At 47.7% G+C, this 25024-nt stretch overlaps 1 protein-coding gene across 5 annotated transcripts; it reads left to right on the forward strand.

Annotated features, from left to right (window-relative positions):
• The first annotated feature begins 65 nt into the window (after positions 1–65).
• ABHD4 (abhydrolase domain containing 4, N-acyl phospholipase B) lies at positions 66–23977 on the forward strand. 5 transcript variants are annotated; one of them, XM_064570801.1, is made up of 7 exons: positions 66–101; positions 14774–14862; positions 16108–16480; positions 16638–16792; positions 19173–19284; positions 22064–22250; positions 22476–23977. In XM_064570801.1, exons 2-7 carry the CDS (start codon positions 14823–14825, stop codon positions 22563–22565), a joined length of 957 nt encoding a protein of 318 aa, XP_064426871.1. In that variant the 5' UTR covers positions 66–101; positions 14774–14822; the 3' UTR covers positions 22566–23977. The 5 variants fall into 5 exon arrangements, with proteins under 5 accessions (XP_064426871.1, XP_064426872.1, XP_064426869.1 ...); XM_064570802.1 differs by lacking the exon at positions 66–101 and adding an exon at positions 253–522; XM_064570799.1 differs by lacking the exon at positions 66–101 and adding an exon at positions 253–510.
• The last annotated feature ends 1047 nt before the right edge of the window (positions 23978–25024 follow it).

Genomic DNA, 25024 nt, shown 5'->3' on the forward strand with positions numbered 1-25024 from the left:
TACAGAAGAGCCCTACGGCCAGAGAAGACTAAAGCGCCTGCGCAATGGATCTGTCCTTGGGTTGGAGACGTGTACTCCTTTTGTCCTACTTCCGCGGTCAGGTTGGTGACGTCCACAGTTGCTCTAGCAACGAGATATTGTGGGAGGAAGAGGGGGACAGGTTTTACAAAGGACAGCGTAGCTACCCGAGGGTTCCGGCTTTCTTTGGCCCACCCGCGTCTTCAAAGATTGACTGTTTGGATCTGCTGGGAGGCAATGCCTGGCGCTCGCGGGGTTCAGTACCGACGCAGCCCTAGCTCTGTTAAGGGCAGATGCCTGTCCCAGATCGTTAGAGCAGGTTCTCCCGCAGGGAGACCACCGCTGCTAATCAGTATGCAGGCACCAGTTTAGACTTGGTTATGGGGGAGGGAAGTGCGGAACGGACGGAGGGAGGGAGCTTGACCTCTCCCTGGCCCTGAATTGGACTCGGGATCTGACCCCGGGAGCGCTACCGAATAAGCGCGGTAGAACGTAAGTCCACAGGTATTCATTAATTCAGCAAACATTTATTGGGCGCCTCCTCGGGACGTTGTGCTAAATTGTAGGTACCGTCTGGGAAATCATACGGTCTTAAAAGGGCCAGTGTTGGGGCGGGGACTGAGAGAAAACAGTCGATTAACATGCATATAGTAAATGATCAAGTTTAGCAACCTTCTACTCAACAAGCTGGCATCTTGAACCCGGTGTAATATCCCAGGTATCAGCCCTGGAAGGCCCATAAGAGCATTGCCTGGTTCAAACCCTACCCCAACTCATTTTGCAGAGGAAACTGAAGGTTTGTGGTTTTGTGTTTTAACAAATGGAATTACCTGCTTATATTTAGCGTTTTAACTTTTTTAAAAAAAGTAAGATCCACTTTAATTTCTGGCTTCCGCTGCCCTTTTAGTTTCACATTAATCTGACCTTCCAGCCCTACTTCTGTCATCTCTCAGTTGCAGTTGCAGGTCCCACGTAACCAGGTGCTTTTTAAGCTTATTAACAACTTTGAGCTATCCTAGGTGCGCAATCAAAATTCCGAAAGCCGCATGTGAAGACAAGGGTCCTTCACTTTCACTTTCACTTTTTATTTGTTAAACTGGAAACTACATCAGTGTCAACAAACGTACTGATTAGCAGTGGTGATTAAAACCTTGCTTAGGTTCTAGAAAGAAGAGAAATAATTCACGTCTTCAGAAAGCTTTACAATCTATTTAAAAAGAGATTCATTTTCACACCCATAGAGATTTGCGCTGCTACATGAACTTAAGTTCAGCCTAAACTCTCTTATGTTGCTGAGAAGAAAAGGGGAGAAAAAGTGAATAACCAGCCTGGTTCCTATTTCAATATAATAAGGCAGGAAGCTTCAGTTTTTCTCACAAGTTGAACCTTTCCCCCTGTTTCATCAGCAAGTAGGAGGGTAGCTTCCTCACCAGTATTCAACTTCAAACTTTAAAGTCTAGGCTGATGCTTTTTAATCATTCAGGAGTGGATTCCTCAGGGGGTTTCTGTTCCATCAGCCAGGCTCCTTCCAGCAGTTTCTCCCTTATGTTTTGTCTGCCTTTGATCCATGTCAACTATCATCATTAGCATCTCCACAGGAACTCCCAAAGGGAGAAAGCAGAAGAGATGAAAAATATCAAATTCACTTACTGAGTGCATCCTTTTCTGAGACCTGCAAAGTCAAACACCAATATAATAAACTAAAGCTTTTCTGGACTACTTAAAACAGCAAGAAAAGGTCTTGTTCTGTGTTCAGTTTATGATTCTATAATCACTGAAATATTTTTGACTGATCTGTCAATAGGAAATTGCTAATCCTAATTTATTTCAATAGTTTAAATCAGAATATATGTAAAAATTCACATCCAGAATAATGGATAAGAGTGCAGGTTCTAGGGTTAGTCATGCAGCCTCATTTTACTTTTCTATGAAATAGAAATAACAATACCAGGATTGCTGGAATGTTGTGTTAAAAAGAAAAGCACAGGCCCAAAATGGTGCCTTAGGCTGAGTCCCCAAACAAGGGCTTAATACATAATCTAATGGCAGTTTCAACTTCTCCCGGAAATGTAGTCTTAACCAATCAGTTAAGAATTTTTCAGTCAGCACCAGTGAGTCTTCCACATGGGCACTCTCCATGCCCCAAAGGAAGATAAGACCTCTTGCTTTCCCCACTAAGGAAAAGTGGTCTAAACAATCCTTTCCTTTGGCTAATAACTTTCTTGCCCTACCCTCTTTCTATAAAAACCCTCCATTTCGTAAAACTCCTCAGAGTTCTCTATTTGCAAGATGAAATGCTGCCCAATTCATGAATCATTAAAAAAAAAAAAAAAAAAACTAGGGACGCCTGGGTGGCTCAGTCAGTTAAGCGGCTGCCTTCAGCTCAGGTCATGATCCCAAGGTCCTGTGATCGAGTGCCGCATCGGGCTCCTTGCTCAGTGGGGAGCCTGCTTCTCCCTCTCCCTCTGCCTGCTGCTCCCTCTGCTTGTGCTCTCTCTGTCAATAAATAAATCTTAAAAAAAAAACTAGGTCTTCAAATTTTATTTGGTTGAATTTTTGTAACAGTTTTTAGGATTAAATGAGACTTCAACATTAAGCACTTAACATAGTATTTGACACACAGTAAATGTTCTGTAAACATTTGCTCTTAACAATCATTAATACTGGTAATTAACTATGCTTCCTCTATATCTCTGACTAAAAGTTGGGCAAACCACAGAGCCCCAATATTTTGGACATGCAAGAGATGGCACTAAAAGACTACAACTCAGATAGCTCTCAAGGGGCAAAACAAATTTAGAAATTAAAGGTGAAGTCAGAATAGATCTTAGGATTTTTATTACAAAAATACTGTTGGAGAGGAAAAATTTCCTTCTAACCACCTTAGTTTTATTGACCCTGTAAATTAGACTGAAAAAAGACAGATTAACAAGGAAAACAACTTTATTAACATATGCTTCACATAGACACATGGGAGTACTCAGTTATGAGTAACTCAAAGGGGTGGTTAGAACTTGGGCTTATATCATGGTAAGAAACAAAATTCAACTGAGTACATTTTAAAGATCTTACTGGTTTTACTTAATAATTCATGAATCAGGCATATTCAGTCTAACAGAAAGGAGCTCCAAGAAGCTATACAAAATGAAAGACATTTATAGGCGGATGGGAGCAGGAATTAGGAAGTTATACTAGACAAAAAGCTGATTGGTGATGTCAAGGTCATTTTCCTTTAGAGGATGACAGGGATCTATCAGGTACATTACCTGACTAATGCTAATTAGGCAATTCCTGTTTGATTCCATTTCTAGGAAAGCCAAAACTGTAACGTTTGGTGATGTGGGGCCTAATATAAGTGACTCCATTTGGGGCCTGTTACCTTGTTTGTAACAACAGCATTTTACAAAAAAAGAATACACTTTTAGAGAAGTGACAAGACAAAGAAAAAGGACTTTTGAGTTTCTAGGGCAGCAAATTGTGGGAAGGTAAAAATGTATGAAGGAATTAATAAAAATAAGGTTTAGTTAATAAAGTTTGTTAGGTAGATTCTTCTGGTGCCCTCTCTGGGTTGATAAGAATCTAGAGTTCTTCTGTTCTTCCCTTATGGGGGGGGGGCACATTTACAAAGTTATGTCCCACTTCTAGGTAAATAGGAGGAGGGCAGAGAGCTTTTCTTGTATGTGCTTCTTCTCAGTTGCCTTCAGCTCAAAATAATGCTTATGCTACAGTGGCATATTTTGGGGTGGCATGTTCTGCTATTCAACACTCAACATCATAAAACAATAAGAAAGTAGAGGGGCAAGAGGGTCTCCTTACAAGCCAAGGCCACTTTACAGTGTCTCTACAGTAAGAAATGAAACCCCCTTTCCTTGTATCTTTTAATGTAAGAAATGTGTATTTAGTCTTCATCCCTTTTCCTGGCACAGGGCCCCTAAAACCCTAGGAATTTCCTAAGTGATGATAAGAGCACTGGTGTTACAGGATTTCTTTTCCTTCAGTGCCCGCAGTTCTCAGTCAGGCTGCTTCAAAGAATGAAGAGGTAGACCAGACAAAGAGTGGTGGGCAACAGAGCAAAGTTCATTGAGCCATAATAAAGTTTATTGGGCAATAGTGCAAAGCTCCCGAAGAGGAAGGGGACCTGAGAGGGTTGCCCCAGGTTTCTAAGTCTGAAGGGTTTTATGGGCTTGTTGGCAGGTTATTTTAATCTGATTAACCATCCATGCACCTGTCACCCAATAAGGTTTTTGTCATCTATCTACCAGGTGGGAAAGGGTGGAGGGCTCCCTCCAGGGTGGTGTAAAATCCTTTTAAGGGTGGTCTCCTTTTGGTGGAGGGAGGGTGCCACTTGTCACTGCCTGCCTTTCTTCTAACCATCCTTCATTACTAGGAGCATCTTTTATTATAATATTTGGTTTTGTTCCCAGATCCTGAAATAGCTCCAGAGCAATAAAGGTGAAAGGAGTGTCTTTTGTTATTCGTAACAAGCCCCTTCAACCACATTTGAATTTAAGTTATTAAAGTGACTTTTGGAAAGCCCTTAAGGGTAGGGACTGGTTGCCTGGGGAACCAACTCTGATTCCAGGCTAGGAACTGTAAGCCCCACCGCAAGAGGAGAGAGGTGCTGGAGATTGAGTTCAATCACTAATGGGCAATTATTTAATCAATCATACCTATGTAATGAAGCTTCCATTAAAAAAAAAAGGGTGCCTGGGTGGCTCAGATGGTTAAGCGTCTGCCTTCGGCTCAGGTCATGATCCCAGGGTCCTGGGATCGAGTCCCACATCAGGCTCCCTGCTCCTTGGGAGCCTGCTTCTCCCTCTGCCTCTCTCTCTCTGTGTCTCTCATGAATAAATAAATAAATAAATCTTTAAAAAAAGAAAAAAAAGAAAACCTAACCAGAGGAGTTTGGAGAATTTATGGGTTGCTGAGCACATCCAGGTGCTGGGAGGGTGGTGCAACTGGGGAGGACATGGATGCTCTGTGCTCCTTCCCCCCCCATACCTTGCCCTGTGCATCTCTTCCATATTGCTATGCTTAAGCTGTATCCTTTTATAACAAATCAGTGTTAAAAAAATTCAACTGAGAATTTAAAATATATATATATATATATATATATATATTTTTTTTTTTTTTTAAGTAAACTCTACGCCCGACGTGGGGCTTAAATTCATGACTCTGAGATCAAGAGTCGCACTCCACTGACTGAGCCAGTCAGGCACCCCTCAACTGAGTAAATTTAAAGATCTAGTTAACTTTATACAATAATTTTTGAATCAGGGAGCATCCCGTCTAGCAAATAGAAGTGAGCTCTAAGGAGCTGTACAAAAATGGAAGGTTTTTTAGGCAGGAGGAGAGTGGGACAGGAAACTAAAAGAGGATTATTTCAGGTAAGGTTACCTTCCCATAGGTGAAGTCCCAGGGTCTCAAGCAGATTACCTCACTAGTGCTAACCAGGAAGTTACAAAGGCAGCAAGTGCAATTAGGTTAGGTATTAAGTCTTGGTGGGGTTTTAGCAAAAGTGACTCCATTTTAGATCTTGTGTTTCTTTGTAACACCAGTAATATAGTAAACTATTTTTCTAGGTTCTCTGAGCCATTCTAGCAAATTACTGAACCTGAGGAGGGGGTCATGGGAACCTCCAATTTGTAGCCAGTTGGGAGAAGCACAGGTAAAAACCTGGACTTGATTTTCTCCTGTTAATTTCTCCTGTTAATTTTATTCTTTGTCCACCTAGAAGGCCAAAGGAAATTCTTCCTCCCTGACATAATCTTTGGGAGTCCCATAAAGAGAACCTTTCAGTCTTCCTCCCTAGCACCCAAAAATCTACCATATTGTCCTTTGCAAGGGCAGAACACCCTCCACCACATGGGACTGAACTCATCACCACTTGAGCAACGTCATCCAATAGAATTTTCTGTGATGATGTAAATGTCTCTGTGCTGTCCAGTATGGCAGCCACTAGACACATGTGGCTATTGAGCACTTCAAATATAGCCAGTTGTAACTAAGAAACTTGATTTTTACTAATTTAAATCAGTTTAAAAAAAAAAAAAGGCCCAAAATGGCTTCACTTAGACCAAATTCCCAAACTCAAGCCTTAATACCTATTCTAATTGCAATTTCAACCTCTCCCAAAAATGTAGTCTTAATGGGTTAAGCAAGAATTTTTCCATCAATGCCAGTGAGTCTGCCACATGGGCCCTCTCCTTCCCTCAAAAGAAGATAAGACCCCCTTGCTTTCCCCACTAAGGCAAAGTGGCCTGAACAGTTCTTTTGCTAATAGCTTTCTTGTTCACCCTCTTTCTATAAAACCTTCCATTTCGTAAATCTCCTGGCATTCCCCTCTTTTTGCTAGATGATATGCTGCCTGATTCATGAATTGTTTAATAAAGGCAATTAGATCTTCAACATTTAATTGGTTAAATTTTGTTTTGTTTTGTTTTTTTCTTTTTTAAAGTGAAGTCTTTTTCTCTTCCCTCCATAGCTCAAGTCCTTCCTGTATTTTTCTTAACAGATACTGATTGAGGTTTTTACTGTGTTAAACAAAACTGTTGCAAACTGCCCTAAAGAATGATCTATGTAACACATTTCACCAAGTGTTCCATGGAAGTCAAGAACTTGAGAAACTTTAACCACTTAAAGCAATTCTACCACTTTTAGGAGATTGTCTTCTTTCTGGTCTCATTATTTTTTAATAGGGAATCAAATTCTATGTTCTTTATTTCAGTTAAATTCATGCAATAGGGGTGCCTCGCCAGCTCAGCTGGAAAGAGTATATGACTCTTGATCTCGGAGTTGTGAGTTTGAGCCCCACATTCGGTGTAGAGATTACTTCATCACTGTTCTCCTTTCATGAGTGGAGTTTCCCAGCTGCTACTAGGCATGTAGTGTTGTGTTTTTTTTTTTTTTTTAAGGTTTTATTTATTTATTTGACAGAGAGAGACACAGCAAGAGAGGGAACACAAGCAGGGGGAGTGGAAGAGGGAGAAGCAGGCTTCCCGCCGAGCAGGGAGCCTGATGCGGGGCTCGATCCCAGGACCCTGGGATCATGACCTGAGCCGAAGGCAGACGCTGAATGACTGAGCCACCCAGGCGCCCCAGACATGTAGTGTTTCAACAGGTGGGATGTTGAGGCAGATATGAAAATCCAGCTTGCTCCTCTCCTAACTCCTCCCTCCTCAGGATGACTCAGGCATCCCTCCTCCTTGGTCCTGTTGCAGGATTTTTTTCTCCCTCGGTGGGTGCCTGCGGTTCTGGGTCACACCGCTTCAAAGAATAAAGTGGTAGACCAGACAGAGTGGTGGGCAGCAAAGCAAAGTTTATTGCGTGATAGCAGAGTGACAGTACAAAGCTCTGGAGGAGGGAGGGGACCCGAAGGGGTTGCCCTCTAGATGAGATGCTGCCTGATTCATGAATTGTTTAATAAAGGCAATTAGATCTTCAACGTTTACTTGGTTAAATTTTGTTTTCTAACAAACCTAAGTAGCCATGTGTAATTAGTGGCTATCATGTTGGACAGAACTACTTTAGAACTATTCCATTCGGTTCCTCTGTTTAAAGGTCACATCTTATTCATAGTTCATTCAAAAGGCAATGACACCCATTTGAAACTGAAGAATGATCTATTCCTGCCAGACCTAACGTATCAGGTTATCAGCTCCACCTACTTATAGAATATTTAATGTGGCTTACAGGTACAGGAAAGAGGGTTTGTCAAGATTAGTTTCCATCAATAAAAGCCATATTAATACTTTAATTAGCCATAAAATCACACATAATGGCAGTAGGAGGAAAATATACTTTTGTACTTACACATAGTGTGTCTTGTCTTAAAGATAAGGAGAAAAAAGTACCTTAAATTTCTCCACAGAGGCCTGCCTAGAGCAGGCACTGAAAGTTTTCTCCACTCTATAATTCTAGCAGATCTAGCCCAATCCTAAATTATCCCAGCTCTGGGGACACCTTAAAGGATCTATTAACTTTGGTTGTAAAAGGACTTTCCATACGTACACATTTCCTACTTCCAAGCAACCTCTCTTGTAAAGATGGTTTAGCACATAGTAACAAAATACACCACCTCCTGAGATGAGGTCTAGACAGATAGAACCAGTTCCAGCCAGGCCTCAAAAAATTCTACATCTTACAGGTTTTCAGTAAAGGGAGAGATTTTATTGCCCTATCTTGGAATGATGTAGCCCAGAATTTTCTATATGGTACAATTGAGAATACAGCTCCAAAGCCCTTGACACTTAGCATATGAGTTTATAGGTCATTGTTTACACATCTGCCCCCCAGCTAGACCTTGTATCCATGTATTCATACAATAAGTAGACCCATGTATCTACTCTGAGCCACACCTACAACTCTGAGTCACACCCTGTTGTAGGTACTGGCATCAGAGCAGAGAACAAAAGAGACAAGGCCCCTGTGAACCTTAAGATCTAGTGGAGGGAAACTGATAATAAATGAGTAAACAAAAAGGCACAATAATTTCAGATGGTGATAAGTGTTATGAAGAAAATACAATAGAGTTGTATGATAGAGTGACTGGAGGTGTCTTTTAGACCCTGTGGTCAGGAGAGGCCTCCGAAGAGGGGAGGTTTGAGCTGAGCTCGGAATCTAAAGTTGCCAGCTCAGCAAAAGGACAAATAGCCTAGAGTAGCAGCAGATAGAAAGTCTATGTTTACCATTAGAGCAGGCTAATCCCTTTCCTTTTGATAATGGTATTCTTAGAGCCTAATATAATGCTTGGCTTTGAATAGGTATATAGTAATAATAATACATTTTAGCATAAATGTACTGTTTATTGGAATTATCTTGGTTAATCCTCACAACAAGACACAAACAAGTCAAGGGAAGAAAATTAAGAGACACTAAATAACTGACCCAGGGGCATGTAGTGGGTATGTGGCAAAACCGCGATTACCCTTAAGCCAGACTTGTGACCCCAGAAACTATGCCTCTGATTAACCAATGAGTCTCACTGAGCTCCAGCATCTGAAGGGCTTCTTAAAAATACAGTTTTTAGGGGCGCCTGGGTGGCTCAGTCGTTAAGCGTCTGCCTTTGGCTCAGGTCATGATCCCAGGGTCCTGGGATCGAGCCCCACATCGAGCCCCACATCGGGCTCCCTGCTCAGCGGGAGGCCTGCTTCTCCCTCTCCCTCTCCCCCTGCTTGTGTTCCCTCTCTCGCTGTATCTCTCTCTGTCAAGTAAATAAATAAAATCTTTAAAAAAAAAAATACAGTTTTTAGCATCAAGCCAAACCAACTAAATTAGAATCTCAGAGGTTAGGGATTAGAAACCTGAATTTTTAACAAGCCGTCCAGATGATTTTTATGCACACTGAAGTTTAGAATCACAGTACTCTGTTGAAAGAATGAAATGAGATATATCCTCTATTTATATACTCCACTACCCCACATCCTGCAAATTTGTAGGCCCCTAAACTCTATAAATGCCCATTCTCTTAAACTTTGAGCCCTTAAAATGATAATGAGATCAATTTAACACTGTGTTACAAAACAGAAGAAATTCAAAATCTAAGACCCGCAAGAGGACTAACGGAAAACACTTTGACAAAGCCCTCCCTGCCAGGATTTTCCCACCCACCCTCTACCACAGTTTGGTTTTAACCTAACCAAGGGGATGACCAGAACCCCGACAACTCCAGGGACGTCACGACTTGTTTACCAGTTCAGGTAAGTTCTGGTGTCAGCCTCAAGATTGGCTCCTCTGCCGCGCAAGCCTGAAGTATGCTCAGGACCTGAGAGAGAAGCCAGCCACCCCACACCCCACGCCAGCAACCTAAAGCAGACCAGGCCTTATAGGTTAGTCCTTCAGTTGCCCCTCCTGAGGACGGTGGAGGCAGGGATCCTCCAAACAGGGGTACCTGGGATTGAGCACTTATTTCCTGGGAACTAGGTTGGGAAATCTCCAGAGCAGAGGAACTGCATCTTGAGAGATGTCGCTAAGGTTTAGGGTTGCCAGATAAAATATTGGATGCCCACTTATGTCCCAAATATTGCACGGGATATGCTTATTCTAAAAAAGTCTGTTGTTTATCTGAAGTTTAGGCATCTTGTTTTTTATTTTAATTTTTAATAAAAAATATTTAATTTTTTTTTTATTTATTTATTTGCGAGAGAGAGAATGAGAGACAGAGAGCATGAGAGGGGAGTGGGTCAGAGGGAGAAGCAGACCCTCTGCTGAGCAGGGAGCCTGATGCGGGACTCGATCCCGGGACTCCAGGATCATGACCTGAGCCGAAGGCAGTCGCTTAACCAACTGAGCCACCCAGGCGCCCTAGGCATCTTGTTTTTTATTTGCAAAACCTGACAATCTACTTGGGGTACAAGCCCCAGCCCCTTGAAAGAAACATTGAACCAGTAGTATTGTCTTCCACAAGCATCCTAAGCATCACATTACAAGAAACACCAGGAGGAGGCTATCAGAGGGGAGGGAGCTCTACGGGGAAGCCCAAAGAGTGTGTGTGACCGTGCAAGGGTAGTTCTGTCACTTTTTAACTATGACAGAATGGGAGGCTGAAGGAGGTTCTGTGAGAGACCCGGTTCTTTCAGAACTGCCCGTCTCCCTCACTGTCCCCCAAACGTGTGAGCAGGATTACCATCCTATTCGGTGAGTCCCCAGAGTTCCCTGGGTCGGCAGGCAGATCCGGGTTGGACCACCAGCGGGGTTCAGAGCCCGCCTCCGCCCCGAAGCCCTGGCCACGCCCCACTCTGTTATCCGACCCTTCTCTGGGTCAGCTGGTGCTGGCGTCAGGCGGAGGGATGGGCTGGTTCAGCTCGACCCGGCAGGGCTTGTTTACTATGGCTGATGATCTGGAGCAACAGTGAGTTAATCCTGTCTCTTTCTCTTTCTCTCTCTCTTTCTGGGCCGTGATCCCGGGACTGTCGGTGACCGAGGAACAGTTGTAGACACCTTCCCGCCTTTCCTTTTTCAGGTCGGCTTCGGGGGAGGGCCGGGGGTTGCGTTTGCTTGCTTTGCTTGCTTTGCTTTTGCCCAGAAGAGGAGGCAGCAGAGCTCGGGGAGCGGTGGTAGATAAGCTTGCCTACTGCCGAGTGACTCTTGACTTGTCACCGTGGTCCTCGCGATCGCTCCTCGCCCCTCTGGTCGCCGTACAGAGAGGTTAGACTTAGTGGTGATGGCCCAGATCCCCCGAGGAAGTTCGTGGAATGCGGGCGCGGGGGTAGCAGTCAGCAGTCAGGTCTGCTCGTCGAGATTTTCCCCAGGACGGTAGCGGGGGTGGAGTGGGAACGGCCTCTCCTAGCCGGGCAGGGAGAGGGCATGGGAAGAAAAGAGAGAGGGCTCCGGCGCTGGGATTGTCTGGAGTAATGGGCTCGCAAGTTTCTTTAGCTCTCGCCCACTGAGACATTTAGCCAGCCGCTTGCGATCCTAGTTGCTCACGTTTTTAATCAGCACAAGATCCTTAATGCTGTGGTTTCGGAATTACAGTTTTTGGGATTTGTTATCACTGTCTCAGGGGCATCAGGTTTGGGATGCCACCTGTAGGTGGTGTGACTAGCAGTTCGCAGTCTGATAGAAGAAAGGAAAAGTTGCTTCCAGAAGAATGACTCAGCTACCAGCCAAGCCTTGGTTTCACCAGAACAGGGCCTTTCCTGGATCCTGTGTTCCTGCTCTTCAGAGCTGCAGAACTGGCAGCTTGCAACACTAACTTTATGACCGTAATAGCTTCCTGGGCTTGAAGGAACTGCTCAGGAAGAGTTTTGCTTTCTAAAGATGACCTTCCCAAAAGGAAATTTACAATGGCTACAAATAACTTAGGAAAACACAGATTAGAGCTGGTAGAGATGCAGGTACTTCAGCTCCTTTTTACAGATGAAGAAGCCAGCGCCCATAAAAGTTAGAGGAGATTGCCCAAATCACAGAAGTCCACAACAGGCTTCTGACCCAACGCAGAACCCCTTCTGCCTCACCCTCCACCAGGATAAAAGCCCTCTAGAGGTAAGAGACCACTTTGGCCAGCCTAAGTTCATGGCTGAGTGGCTTCTCTGCCTCTTGCCTCAATTTCCCACCCTAGCCCTCACCTCCCCAGTGGTATTGAGGAGATACAGTGTGCCAGCGACTATTTCCAGTGCTTTAGCTGTAACGTTTTCGGGGAAGAGAGGCAAAGTAAAGCTCCTCCCTGAAGAATATCTGCTGAGCAGCCCACGGTGCTATTGGCATGGGACGTTTCTCCTAAGTGCTGCTTTGGGCAAGTACAAGGCAAGGTGGGGTCCACATGTCGTGGTCTGACTTGTCACAGTCTCTGATGTAGAAAGAAAGTTTGTCTCTTAAGACTGGCAAAATTCTACAGTCTTGGTGCCCATGCTTCAAGCCTACAGTTAGGAATTCCAGTAGAGTATTAAAAGGCTTGAGAGTCTCCATAGAATTGGATTATGACTGACAACTCTCATCTGGCTGAAGTCACTGATACACCACTCTCAGCTGCTACCTCAGGATTTCTTGCAGTCATTGAAGAGTTGAATGAATGTAGGCAGCTTATGCCTTAGCTGGGGAAAAGAACATTTGTTGGGAGTTTATCTTATGCTAGGCATTTTTCTATGTGAGCTAGGGACATAAACTCATTTAATCTTTATACAAACCCTATGAAGTAGATACTGTTATTATCTTTTTCTTAAGGTTGAGGAAATTGACACAGAGAGGCTAAATAGTGTGCCCAGAGTCACACTGCTGGTAAGTGGCAGTGTCAGGATTAGAACTCTGGCCTTCTGATTTATTTCGCACTTCCTTTCAGAAAACAGCGTGAAAGTGCGGTTATACATGGGGAGTTTGAAAAGCTGAGGCTGGGGCCACCTGGCTAGCTCAGTCGGTAGAGCATGTGATTCTTTTCTTTCTTTTTTTTTTTTTTAAGATTTTATTTATTTGTTTGAGAGAGAGAGCATGAGCAGGAGGGAGAGGCAGAGAGAGACAGAGAAGCAGACTCCCTGATGAGCAGGGAGCCCGACTGGGACTCAATCCCAGGACCCTGGGATCATGACCTGAGCCCATGGCAGATGCTTAACCAACTGAGCTACCCAGGCGCCTGGGCATGTGACTTTTGATCACAGGGTTGTGAGTTGGAGTCCCATGCTGGGTGTAGATATTACCTAAAAATAAGTAAATCAATAAATAAACTTTTGAAATAATTCTCCTTTGAAAAAGAAAAAAAGAAAAAGCTGAGGCTGGAACTTCCAGAGGAAGGGTACAGAGAAACCTGGATTTGAGATGTGGGCTCTAGCTCTGCTTCTTTTTCTAACTAGCCACATGACCTCCTTGGGCATCAGCTTTCTCATCTGTGAAATAAAGAGGCTGGACTAGATGATTCCTAAGGGACCATCCTAATCTATAAAATCCTGTGCTTCCAATGATGTATCGGGATGTCCAGCGTGTGGCAAGAGGGCTCAGTAATGGTTCTCCTCGTTCCCCCCCAGAATGCCCCTGCCTGACTATGCTGATGTTCACAGACCCTTCATGTAGCTGGTGATATCCATCCTGTAATCCCCTTCATTCAGGCAGAGTTCAAGAAAAGAGAAATATCAAAAAAAAAAAAAAAGAGAGAGAAATATCATATACGATGGAAAAAGGATAATAAACTCATTTCAGCATCTAATTTGTCCCAGGCACCTTTTGGGGTGCCTTACATATCTAGATGCTCGAAGCCCGGTTACTTATCAAGCCACAGCCATTCTGCTTGTAAATGACGATAGTGTGATGCAGAACCAGAGGGTCTCGCCCCCCACCCCCCCAGAACTGGTGCTTTCAACCTCTACCCTGTAACCTTAGATTTTCTCGGTAATAAAGGAGACAGCAGGATGGGTTATCCTCATTTTACTGCGTGCCATTGGAGGTGAGGACATATGTGAGCTTTGTACACACATTTTTTTTTAAAGATTTTATTTATTCATTATTTATTAGAGAGCGAGAGAGAGAGAGAAACAGCATGAGGGGAGAGGATCAGAGGGAGAAGCAGGCTTCCCACTGAGCTGGCAGCCCGATGCGGGGCTCGATGCGGGGCTCGATCCCAGGACTCCGGGATCATGACCTGAGCCGAAGGCAGACCCTTAACCAACTGAGCCACCCAGGCACCCTGTACAGATTTTGTAATCTGGAAAACAAGGCCAGAGGCAGCCTGGCAAGGCAATCCCAACAGGACTCGAACCCAGGTCTCCTGTCTCCTGCTCCATTCCTGTCCCATCTCACTGTTCCAGGCTGGACTGATTGATTGCCTGAGAGCCCAGCTGGGCACTGACCCCGCTCTGTACTTCCAGGGGCTTGGAAGAGGGCACACACAAACCCAAAGGCCCTGCCAGGAGGGCAGGTGGCATGGGAATTTGTCCTACCCTAAAGGAACATACAGTCCTGGGCATGACAAAAGAGAAAGATAACTGAAACATTAGTTAATAGTTGGCTTTTTTTCCCCTTGTGATCTTGGAACATTATGATAACCAGTAACAAAGGGGAGTTATAAGGCCCAAATGAGATAATACATGTGAAAGCTTTGCAAACTGTAAAGTGGGATTCACTTGGTGCCCTGAATATCTGTTGAAACAAAGGGCATGTTGTTAATAGCCATTTGCTGGGGAAGAGTAACAGTCTATCAGGCAGCAGGGAATTGCTGACTGCCATAGTGGCAGGTCTCCTGAGCCTGGGAAACACCCTGATAACTCCTATAACTGTCAGCAAGGCTGGGAGCATCAATGTTGCCAATGGGTGTCACTGTGTTTCTTTGTCCCAGGCCACAAGGCTGGCTGAGCAGCTGGCTGCCTGCTTGGCGCCCCACTTCCATGTCTCAGCTGAAGAATGTGGAAGCCAGGATCCTTCAGTGTAAGTAGAAGGGATAGCTGATCCCACCTCCATCAGGAGGCCCAAAGAGGATATAGGATCTCCCCAGAGCCTGCTACACTGAGCCCACCAATTCCTGATCAGCAGTGCTTGGGGTGGAAAGAAAGGATGTCAGTGATTTGGGAGAAGAGATTTGCACGGGGGGCACCATATTGTACGATAGTGGTTTCTTGACAGCTCCCGCCCTGTCCATCATGCTAGTTCCTGACACATCCCCACAATTTCACTTCAAACCCGGTACCAACTATCAACACACAACACACACACACACACACACACACACACATATCTACACATTCTCTCTCCCTCCTTCCTTCTCCATCATTCCTCCCTTCTTCCTTCTCTCCCTCTCTCTTCTTCCAAACACATAAGCACTTCTCAGATTTACCACCTTCCTACCCTAGGCCCAGCAGCTGTCCTATATTCTCTAATATGGCTATGCATATATTCCATCCAGTTAGGCCCACCACTTACCCGGTTACTACAGTAGTTTGGGATTCCCACAGACCAGCTTTCTTGAGTAGTATTATGTTGGTGCAGGGCATCCTATGATTGGCAGCAGCCGCAGGCTCAAACCAAACCCTTGGGCCGGGTCTGCCCATGTCTCCCTTACAGTCCTCCCCGCCCTGCACCCACTGCCCCAGCCTTGGACCCCCTGTCTTCCCATGGGCCTGTGTACACGCAGCTGCAGAACAGCCATAGCTTCCAAGCCTCCTCCCGGGATCCAGGCAACTTCCCCCCCCGCAGCCGCTCTGTCACGTGACTGTTAGGCCAGCAGAGCAAGCACCGCCCACTGTCTGTCTCCAAGAGGCATAAGCCTGTGGCTCAGCCCATAGCCATCACCCCCTCCACCTGGGTCAGCTCCAGTCAGAAGCTACCCCCAGGGAGGATGCATCTGTCCCTCTGCCGAGCCCCAAGCACACACAGTACAAGAGCAATGGATGCAGGAACTCTGAGGCCAATGGGGTCACTGCCACGCTGGGCCCAAAGGGAGCCGGACACACAATCTGGAGGAGTGAGGTGGCCCCTCTAATGACCTAGAGACTAGATGGCCTACAGATCGTGCTTGGAGTTGATCTCTTAGGGCATGTGGTCAGAGGGTTGTGAAAGGAAAGAGGTGAGGACAATGGGGACGGGTTTGGCAATGGAGAGAGGAAGCTGAAGGACACATGACAGTGCTATCAGAAAACAGTCTTCTTGCTCTGCCCTGCGTTCCCCTCTCCCCAGGCCTCCAGAACAAGTTCCTGGCCCGATATGTGTCCCTCCCAAACCAGAACAAGATCTGGACGGTCACCGTGAGCCCGGAGCTGAGGGATCGTACCCCCCTGGTGATGGTGCATGGCTTCGGGGGTGGCGTGGGCCTCTGGATCCTCAACATGGATTCACTGAGTGCCCGTCGCACTCTGCACACCTTTGATCTGCTTGGCTTTGGGCGAAGCTCGAGGCCAACGTTCCCCAGGGACCCTGAGGGGGCCGAGGACGAGTTTGTGACATCCATAGAGACATGGCGGGAGACCATGGGGATCCCCAGTATGATCCTCCTGGGGCATAGTTTGGGAGGATTCCTGGCCACCTCTTACTCTATCAAGTACCCTGAAAGGTAAGGAGGAGTCACCCCTCTTGTTCATGACCTAATTCCTTGTCCCACCGGGAACCTTACAATATTAGTTCCTGATGGTTCTCTTCTTCCTGGGCAAGTTAAGGGCTATGGTTCTTCCAAGCACATACAACTTGTCTTTTCCTTTTTCCTTCTTTAGAGTTAAACACCTCATCCTGGTGGACCCATGGGGCTTTCCTCTTCGACCAACGGACCCCAGTGAGATCCGTGCACCCCCAACCTGGTTCAAGGCCGTGGTGTCTGTCCTAGGGCGTTCCAATCCACTGGCTGTTCTTCGAGTAGCTGGGCCCTGGGGTGAGTAGCCTGCAGATAAAGAAACTATCTCCTTAAACCAAGGCTCTCCCATTCTAGAAGCCCCACTATGTCTAGACTCCCACTATGACCGCTTGTCCACGAGAAGTGGGAATAGGCCTAACATTGTTATTTAAAACTTTTAATCTGGACCAGATCTCTTTGTCTACAGTTTCAGAAGGTTCTTTTTTTCCTTCATCCACACGCAGAAAGCTTTCCTATGCAGGGGAGAGATGGAGCAGAACTACCATTCTGTGCCTTGGCTAGACCCCCAGAGAGAGAAAAAGGGGCCATGAAGTGACTCTTCCTCTGCTGAGGTCTTATCAGTCACCTGTTGGTGATTCAGCATGGCACCCACCATCAGATCCTGTCTCTGCAGCTCATCCAGCACCTGTGGGAGCCAGAGCCTCCAACATAACCCACAGTAGCAGGCAAACCCCTCTAAACCGTGCCCTACTCCAGTTAGGTATTGTATCCTCACCACTTAGGAGCTGTCAGCAAATTCTTTGGGTGAGGGGAGAGAAGGAAGTTGGGGGGAACCAGCCAGAGTAAATAAAATTACTAGGTCTCGGTCTTCTGACCCCATACTGCCAGCACTCTTCCTTTCTGGGTGCCTTTTCTGGCGGGTGCTTTTTAATCTGATGAAGTGAAAAGCAGATTCCCTCTATAGAAAAGACTGGTGACCTCCTATCCTGTAATGATGGCTTATGTATACATAGTGATGTTCAGTAGCCAATTATTGCAAGTTAGTAACCGATGGCTGAATAAGAGTTGTCTCTCGAGGCCCTTCAAGAGAAACAGAATGACTCTGGATAGAAGAGGAAAAATGAGGATTTGAGTAGAAGATAGGAGTTTGGAAAGAAAGGAAGTTTATCAAGACACGCAGGTGTCAAAGCAGAATAAATGATCAGAGAGCTGACCTTCTTAGAGTTCCCAGCACTGTGGACTCCAGCCAACCTTCTAGTCCTTTTCCAGGGAGAAGCCCTGCTCTAACCGCTCTCCCCTTTCTGGACTTGCATCTGGCCTGATCTGCGCATGGACCTCAAGGCCAGGATGGTTGAGCAGCTGCCTGGCAGCCATGGAGGAGGGCCAGGGCCCAGGGGATCCCGGCTGTGCCCCCCTCTCACGCCTTGATCCTTACACACAGAGAGACCAGGAGAGAGATCAGAAGTTGACCATTAGGCCCAATTTCTAGTCTGTTGTGGGTGCCCTCCTGCTTGTGTGTGTGCTATGAAGGAAGGTGAAGGGAACAGATTGCTCTCAAACAGCGGCCCAAAGTCTGAGATGCCAGAGTTAAGTTCACCTCTCCACTTGTAGCCCATTACAGGCCTGAACTTGAGAGGACTCTTGGCAGGTAGTCGAGCTTCATCTGTTGTTACCTTGAGAAGATTAAAAGGCCCTAAGGGTCTCAGGGTGCCTGGCTGACTCAGTCGGTAGAGCATGCAACTCTTTTTTTTTTTTTTTAAGATTTTATTTATTTATTTGAGAGAGAGAGAGAGAGAGAGAGCGCACAAGCAGGGGGGAGGGGCAGAGGGAGAAGCAGACTCCCCGCTAAGCAGGGAGCCTGATGCGGTGGCTCGACACAGGACTCCAGGATCGTGACCTGAACCAAAGGCAGCCGCTTAACCGACTGTGCCACCCAGGCACCCTGAGCATGCAACTCTTGATCTCAAGGTTGTGAGTTCGAACCCCACATCAGGTATAGCGATTACTTTAAAAAAAAAAAAAAAAAAAAAAGGTCCTAAGGATCCTAAGGGTCTCAGGGAGAAAGAACATAGCTCAGACTGTTAAAAAAAAAAGCATCTCAGCCATGAATTTTTTTTTTAAAGATTGTATTTATTTATTTATTTATTTATTTGAGATATATATATATATATAGAGAGAGAGAGAGAGAAAGTACTTGCAAGCGGGGGTGGGGGGGGGGGACACACAAGCACTCCTACTGAGCACAGAGCCCAACACAGGGCCAATCCCACAACCCCGAGATCAGGACTTGAGCTGAAATCTAGAGTCAAAAATCAGACACCCAGCTGACTGAGCCACCCAGGCACCCCTCAGCCAGGGACTCTTACAGGGCTTGAGATCCTTGGAGGAAGAGCTTGGGACTTGACTTAGCTGAAACTAAGTTGGTTCCATTGGACTGTCCACGTTCTTTGGTAACCGGCTGACTCTCACTTGCAGTCATCTGGGGCTTCCCCGACAGCTCACGCACTCTGTCTGCCACTACAAAGTTAGATGTACAGAGCACACAGACCCCTAGAGAAATAACATTTGGTTTAAGTTGTTCAAACATGCACCTGCAGGAGGGGTCTTCCTGCACACCACCACCACCACCCCTGTCCCCCCAGACTGGCCACTCCTGTGTTTTTCTCTCCCCTCCCAGGGCCTGGCCTGGTTCAGCGATTCCGGCCGGACTTCAAGCGCAAGTTTGCAGACTTCTTTGAGGATGATACTATATCTGAGTATATTTACCACTGCAATGCACAGAACCCCAGGTGAGGGCGGCTCCCCGAGCCAGCTTGGAGTGGATGGGTTTGGAGATGAAACTCCAGCTGCTGGAAACACTCCAGAACTGTCCCAGGACCATTCTCTGCTGTATTTCTTCTTGCACAAAGCTCTCATTCACGGGGACTAGCAGGCTCGATTATTTCCAGAGACCTCCCCAGGGAGAGGCACAAAGGGATGGAGAAGATAATAGATGGCTTAAACATGGCTGCCCATCTCTAGAGGAAGACTCTTAACTCTTCCCTGGAGATAGGCAGTTAGCCTGGCAGATAGGAGTCTGGAAAACATTTTAAAAGTCAGGAAAAAAAAAAGGCTTCTCCATCCCAGCCTGAAGTTCCCCAAATTTCCTTGCTATTTCCAGTCTAAGATATTATGTGACGTTGCTTCGGAGAACCTTGAAATACTTACTGTTGGGACAGGAATTCCTTCCACACACTTTTGGACATTTTGGGGTGTCCCCCGAATCTTGAGAAGTTTCTGTCTCTGACTGTTCACACAGCAGGCCCCACAAACCTGCTGATCTGCAGTCTTGGCAGCTGAGAGTCAGGGAGCTAATCTTCCCCTCAGGCAGTGCCCTGGGAGCGGCTGATAGGGGAGGCTGTGTTGGGGGCTCTGCTGGTGGCATACTCTGTGGAAGCCTCACCCAGCCTGCTGTGAGGCATCTGGGGGAAGTCAAGGTCACTGGAGCAGCAACACTGCCGCACCCATTCCAGGCCTGTCCAGGTCACCCGTGGTGAGCCCAAAGCTGTGAAGACAGTGGGGCGTTGCATTCCAGCACCAGCCTCAAACCCAGCCGGCTCTGCGGCCGCGTGGGAACCGTCTCTCCGGCATTCCGCATGAGCTCAGCTCATTGAAGGGCCCCACTTCAGCAGCCGTATTGAGACTCAGCTCAGCAGTCGAATCAGGTAGCCCCCTGCTTCCTGCTCTCGACCCCTCTCTCAGCCCCCACTGGGCTCGGTGCCAGTCTCATACCCACTGGAGGCCCAACCCCAGCTCTCTGCTCAGAACTTTCCCCAGTCCCAGACCTAGTTGTGTGGAATGAATGGCCTCCCGATCTCAGCCTCAGAATGTATAATCGTGCAACTCCTTCGTGTCCCGGGGGAAGCAGAGATGACACCAGTGATCATCAGCCCTCTCCCCACAATGCCATCACTCAATTTTATAACCGCCCGAGTGTTTCTGAGTTGGAACCCTGACACGCTCACGGTAACTCTTACCCATCCCTTGGAAAACATGAAATCTGGCCAGGGAGAAATATTTGGGGGTTACCTACTTTGCTTCACCTCATCTTAGGGGCCTTGTACATATTTTCATTTTCCTCCGTGAAAGAATAAAGAAGATATAATTCTCCAGCTTATAGATAAAAAAATTGAAGTGTATTCTGGTTACATGGCTTGCTAAGAAAGCAGGCAGGATTTGAATTCACATCTCTCTGACTCCAAGTCCCATACTTTCCCACCATGCTGCTATGCCTTAGGGAAGAACTTTGTTTCTGGTGGCCTTGCAGAACTCAGGCTTGCCTTCATCCCACGGGTACAATATCCAAACGGGCTGGGCCTGGTAGACAGCAATCTCCCAAACCTCCCCACCTCCTGCCTCCCGCAAAAGCTGCGGAGCAGCCCAGAAGGCCGGCTTTCGTCCCAGCCTTGCAGACCCCTCACACTACTTCTCAGTCAGCTCTACCTAAGGAAATGGCCAGGGAGCAAAGTAGATTAGATGGGCCTTAGTAGATCAGATGGGCCTCAGGTGGTACAGCTCACCCTGGGTCCTCACATGACCGGTGTTTCATTCCAGGGTCTCGTCAGGAAGCCCTTGGCACTGTTCTCGTATTTGCTCTTCACATGAGCCCCTCTCCCCTCTCCTCCACCCTCAGCAACTAAACCCCCTCGTCTGTTCACCACCCTTCCATAATTGTTGAGAAATCTGAAGTTAAATAATATCAGCGATGTATTTATTAAAAGATTTGTTTATTTTAGAGAGAGAGAGAGCATGAGTGGCAAGGGCAGAGGGAGAGGGAAAGGGTCTCAAGCAGTCTCCCCACTGAGCATGGAGCCCAATGAAGGGCTCAAGCCCAGGACCCTGCAATCACGACCTGAGCCAAAACCAAGAGTCGGATGCCCAACTGACTGAGCCAGCCAGGCGCCCCTTTATTTATTTATTTATTTATTTATTTAAAGATTTTCTTTATTTATTTGACAGAGAGAGACACAGCGAGAGCAGGAACACAAGCAGGGGGAGTGGGAGAGGGAGAAGCAGGCTGCCCGCCAAGCAGGGAGCCCGATGCGGGGCTCGATCCCAGGACCCTTGGGATCATGACCTGAGCCGAGGGCGGACGCTTAATGACTGAGCCACCCAGGTGCCCCCTACTTATTTATATTTAATAATCGGCTACATAATGCCTACCTCCCCAAAGTGTGAGAGTTGTGAGCGCCAGCAGGGCCGGCACCACCTCTGAGCCGGATGTCTCCACACTCGGCCCGGGGCACGACATGTGAGTATCTGTTGAGTAAATGTTAACCCATTGCATCTTTGGACAATTGTCAGCGTCAGGTGTTTTCCCAGGTGTGTCCCCAGCTGTCTCCTGCGCTGGGAGGCCTCCGCAGCTTCGGACCTGCCTCCTCCTCTTCCCAGTATTTCATGAGCCGGGTGTGGGGTCCTAAGAGGCACAGGTGACAGGTATCACCGCAGCCTCTGAAGAGCCCAGCACATTGGCACCGGATGCTGTGGGGTTTAGTCCGTGCGCGGCCTCACCATGTTTTGCTCCTTCAGTGGGGAGACGGCCTTCAAAGCCATGATGGAGTCCTTCGGCTGGGCGCGGCGCCCCATGCTGGAGCGGATTCACTTGATTCGCAAAGATGTGCCCATCACCATGATCTACGGGGCCAACACCTGGATAGATACCAGCACGGGAAAGAAAGTAAAGATGCAGCGGCCGGATTCCTACGTCCGAGACATGGTATGTTTGTTGGCCAGCCAAGGAGCAGGACTGAGGTAGAAGTGTGTGGTGAATGCCAGCACACGGCAAGGACCTCCGGGCAGAGGGGAGCCTCGGGGTGGACAAGGGTGAGCCAAGAGTCAGGTGGAAAGAGGAGCGGGCGGATTCCGATCGTGCAGTGGATTTGAAAGGGTTGACTCTGTGATACTGTAATTAGGGGGTTCTCCTTTCCTCCTCTCTCCACAGGAGATTGAGGGTGCTTCGCACCACGTCTATGCAGACCAGCCACACATCTTCAATTCTGTGGTGGAGGAGATCTGTGACTCAGTTGACTGAGCTGCTGTCCCTAGAGGAAGAGGAGAAAGCCAGAGGGTCGCTCTCACCTCCCTCTCCGCTTACTTGCCCCTGTGTCCTTTCCTCACCGACTAACATGTGCCAGCCAGGCAGTCTTGGGCTGTCCCCAGGGCAGGACCACAGTGAAAAAGAGCACTCCTGAGCCCACGCGAAGGGTTGGAGGCCGAAGCCGCACTTGAGCACCCCACCCCGGGGAAGAACATAAAGGGTTGCAGAGTGCCACCCATTCTCTCCATGCCAAGTGTTACCCAGATGGTGGTTGTGAAGGGATCACACTGAGCCACGTTCCCTCCCTGTGCCAAAGGGAGGGCGGCCTCTGCCCCTGGGCAAAGGAGAGGCTCCCGGCAGCCTTTCCCAGTTCTGGAGTGTTTGTGGGGGTAGGTTCCAAGCAAAAGCATCCTCCTCCATCACCCCCTAGCCTCCATTCCATGCCAGTTTTGTCCAGAGTCTGGTTGGGAGCTAACTACCAACTAACTACTGACTTCTTAACTACCAAGAGCAGGTCGCGGAGCGCCCTTGACCTGTGGAGTCCCTCCCACGACCTAAGAAGTCCAATCCAAAGCCCTCATTAACGGATGAGGAACAGGCCAGGGCAGGACAGGGCTGGCCCATGGTGATATAGCTCTGCTCCAGGAGAGCTAAGGCTAGAATCCAGGTCTGCTGACACCCAGTACTCACTGCAGACTCCCTTTTGCTAAAGTTCAAGGGAGGCACCATTGCCATGAGGCTGGTCCTGATCACTGGCCGAGGGTAAGCCCATCCCTGACCCACATTCCAGCCCCACTGTGCAGGGGTGCTGTTGTCCGGCCCTGTATCTCAGCCCTGGCTGCCTAAGCTGGGGACACTCAAGTGCTTCCTTCCCTGCCCCCTCATCCTCCCAATTGGGAGGCCTCTTGGCCTCCCTCTGTGCCTTGGGCCCTGAAGCCCCACCTGTAGGGTAGAGCAAAGGTGGCCCCTGCTGGAGAGATACAGGAAAGGCCCTTCAACCCCAGGGCTGTGTCTGGATTCCCTGTTTCCACTAGCATCCACGGGGTTTTTCTACCCTGCCCATGGTCTGATGGAGAGCCTCAAGCCAGCAGTTCCCTGTCCTCATGAGCCACAGGATGGTTCTCACTGCCTGGCCCTCTATCCCTGCCATCTGTGCCGTGGTCTTCAGCTCCTCCCACCCCCGACCTACCTGTCACTGTCTCCTGGGGGCTGGTCCAGATGCTGCTCTGAGGTTCTGGGCAGAGGGCTGGGCCTGGCCCCAGAACCAGGGCAGCTTCTGTCCGCTCCTTGAGTTTTGTAAAGCCAACCCTTTCACCAGAATAGTATTAACTCCTGGTGCTTTTGTACTACTGGTCCAGCTGCCTTGGGCTCCTTTTCTATATTAATAAAGAAATGAGTAAAAACTGCTGGCGATGTTTGGTGTTGCTCTGACGAGAGTACTGGATGGTGCCTGAGTCGGAGAAGGGGGGCCAGAGAGGGACCTGCTTCCATGCCACCCCCTCCTGTTCAGCCTAGCGTTTGCCCGGTCAGCACAGGCTGTGTCAGCCAAGCCCCAGGTCACAGGAGGAGAATTAGGGAGAACTGGGTGCTCCCCACTGCCCTTTAAATTGCCCCATCCTCCAAAGTTCACTCCACATGGGCCTGCATCTGGACTGTTCCTACAGCCTGTTCTACTTCCTTCTCCTCCTCTAGATCTCAGCTCAGATATTCCTTATGCAGGGAGGCCCCCCGCTGACCTCCCACACTAGACTTGGACTCCCCCTTCTGTGTTTCCATGGTGTACCCAACTCCTTCCTTGTAAGACTGATGAACTTGTCACTTGTTCAGTGTCTGCCTTTCTTCCTAGACCAGAAGCTACTTAAGGACAAGGAGAACCTCTGGGCACCTGGTGAATGTTCAATAAATGTTTGTTTTGATTGAGCCCAGAGAAGTGAGGTATGCCAAGTGCTCAAAAATGTGCTCATTACCAACAGTGCCTGTCGTGTGCTGGCTGACTCCAGCCCGGCTCAGAATTCCTCAGCTCCCAACAGCACATCATCCTACTCTTGTCATGAGGAATGAAGGGATGGGGAAATGAATGGATGAATGGAACTCCTAGGTGTAATTACACGTTCCATGATGTGGTGTCTTTGTGACTGAAGATTGCTTGATGACTAACCCCTGCCGTGTGGAGGAGAGGGCAGGTGTTTCGAGCTCACCGTATGCCAAGCATGAGGGCTGCAACAGTGAAGAAGCCTGGTGCCTGCCTTCATGGGACTTCACACTCATCTTGGAGAGACACACACTTAATTATGTGAATCAGTATAAAATTGCAACTGAAAAGGGCCGCACTGTGAGGGTGGGAAGACCTGAGAAGGTGAGGACCCCTGCTGAGCCTGAAGGAAGGGCAGTAGAGGGGGAAGGAGCTTCTATGGAGAGAGCAGAGGCCTGTGAGCAGGGATGATGCTTGAGAT

Source organism: Mirounga angustirostris, unplaced genomic scaffold, assembly GCF_029215605.1.
Source record: "Mirounga angustirostris isolate CCGP_5_RB_7025 unplaced genomic scaffold, mMirAng1.0.hap1 SCAF_9, whole genome shotgun sequence".
Classification (NCBI taxonomy): Eukaryota; Metazoa; Chordata; class Mammalia; order Carnivora; family Phocidae; genus Mirounga; species Mirounga angustirostris.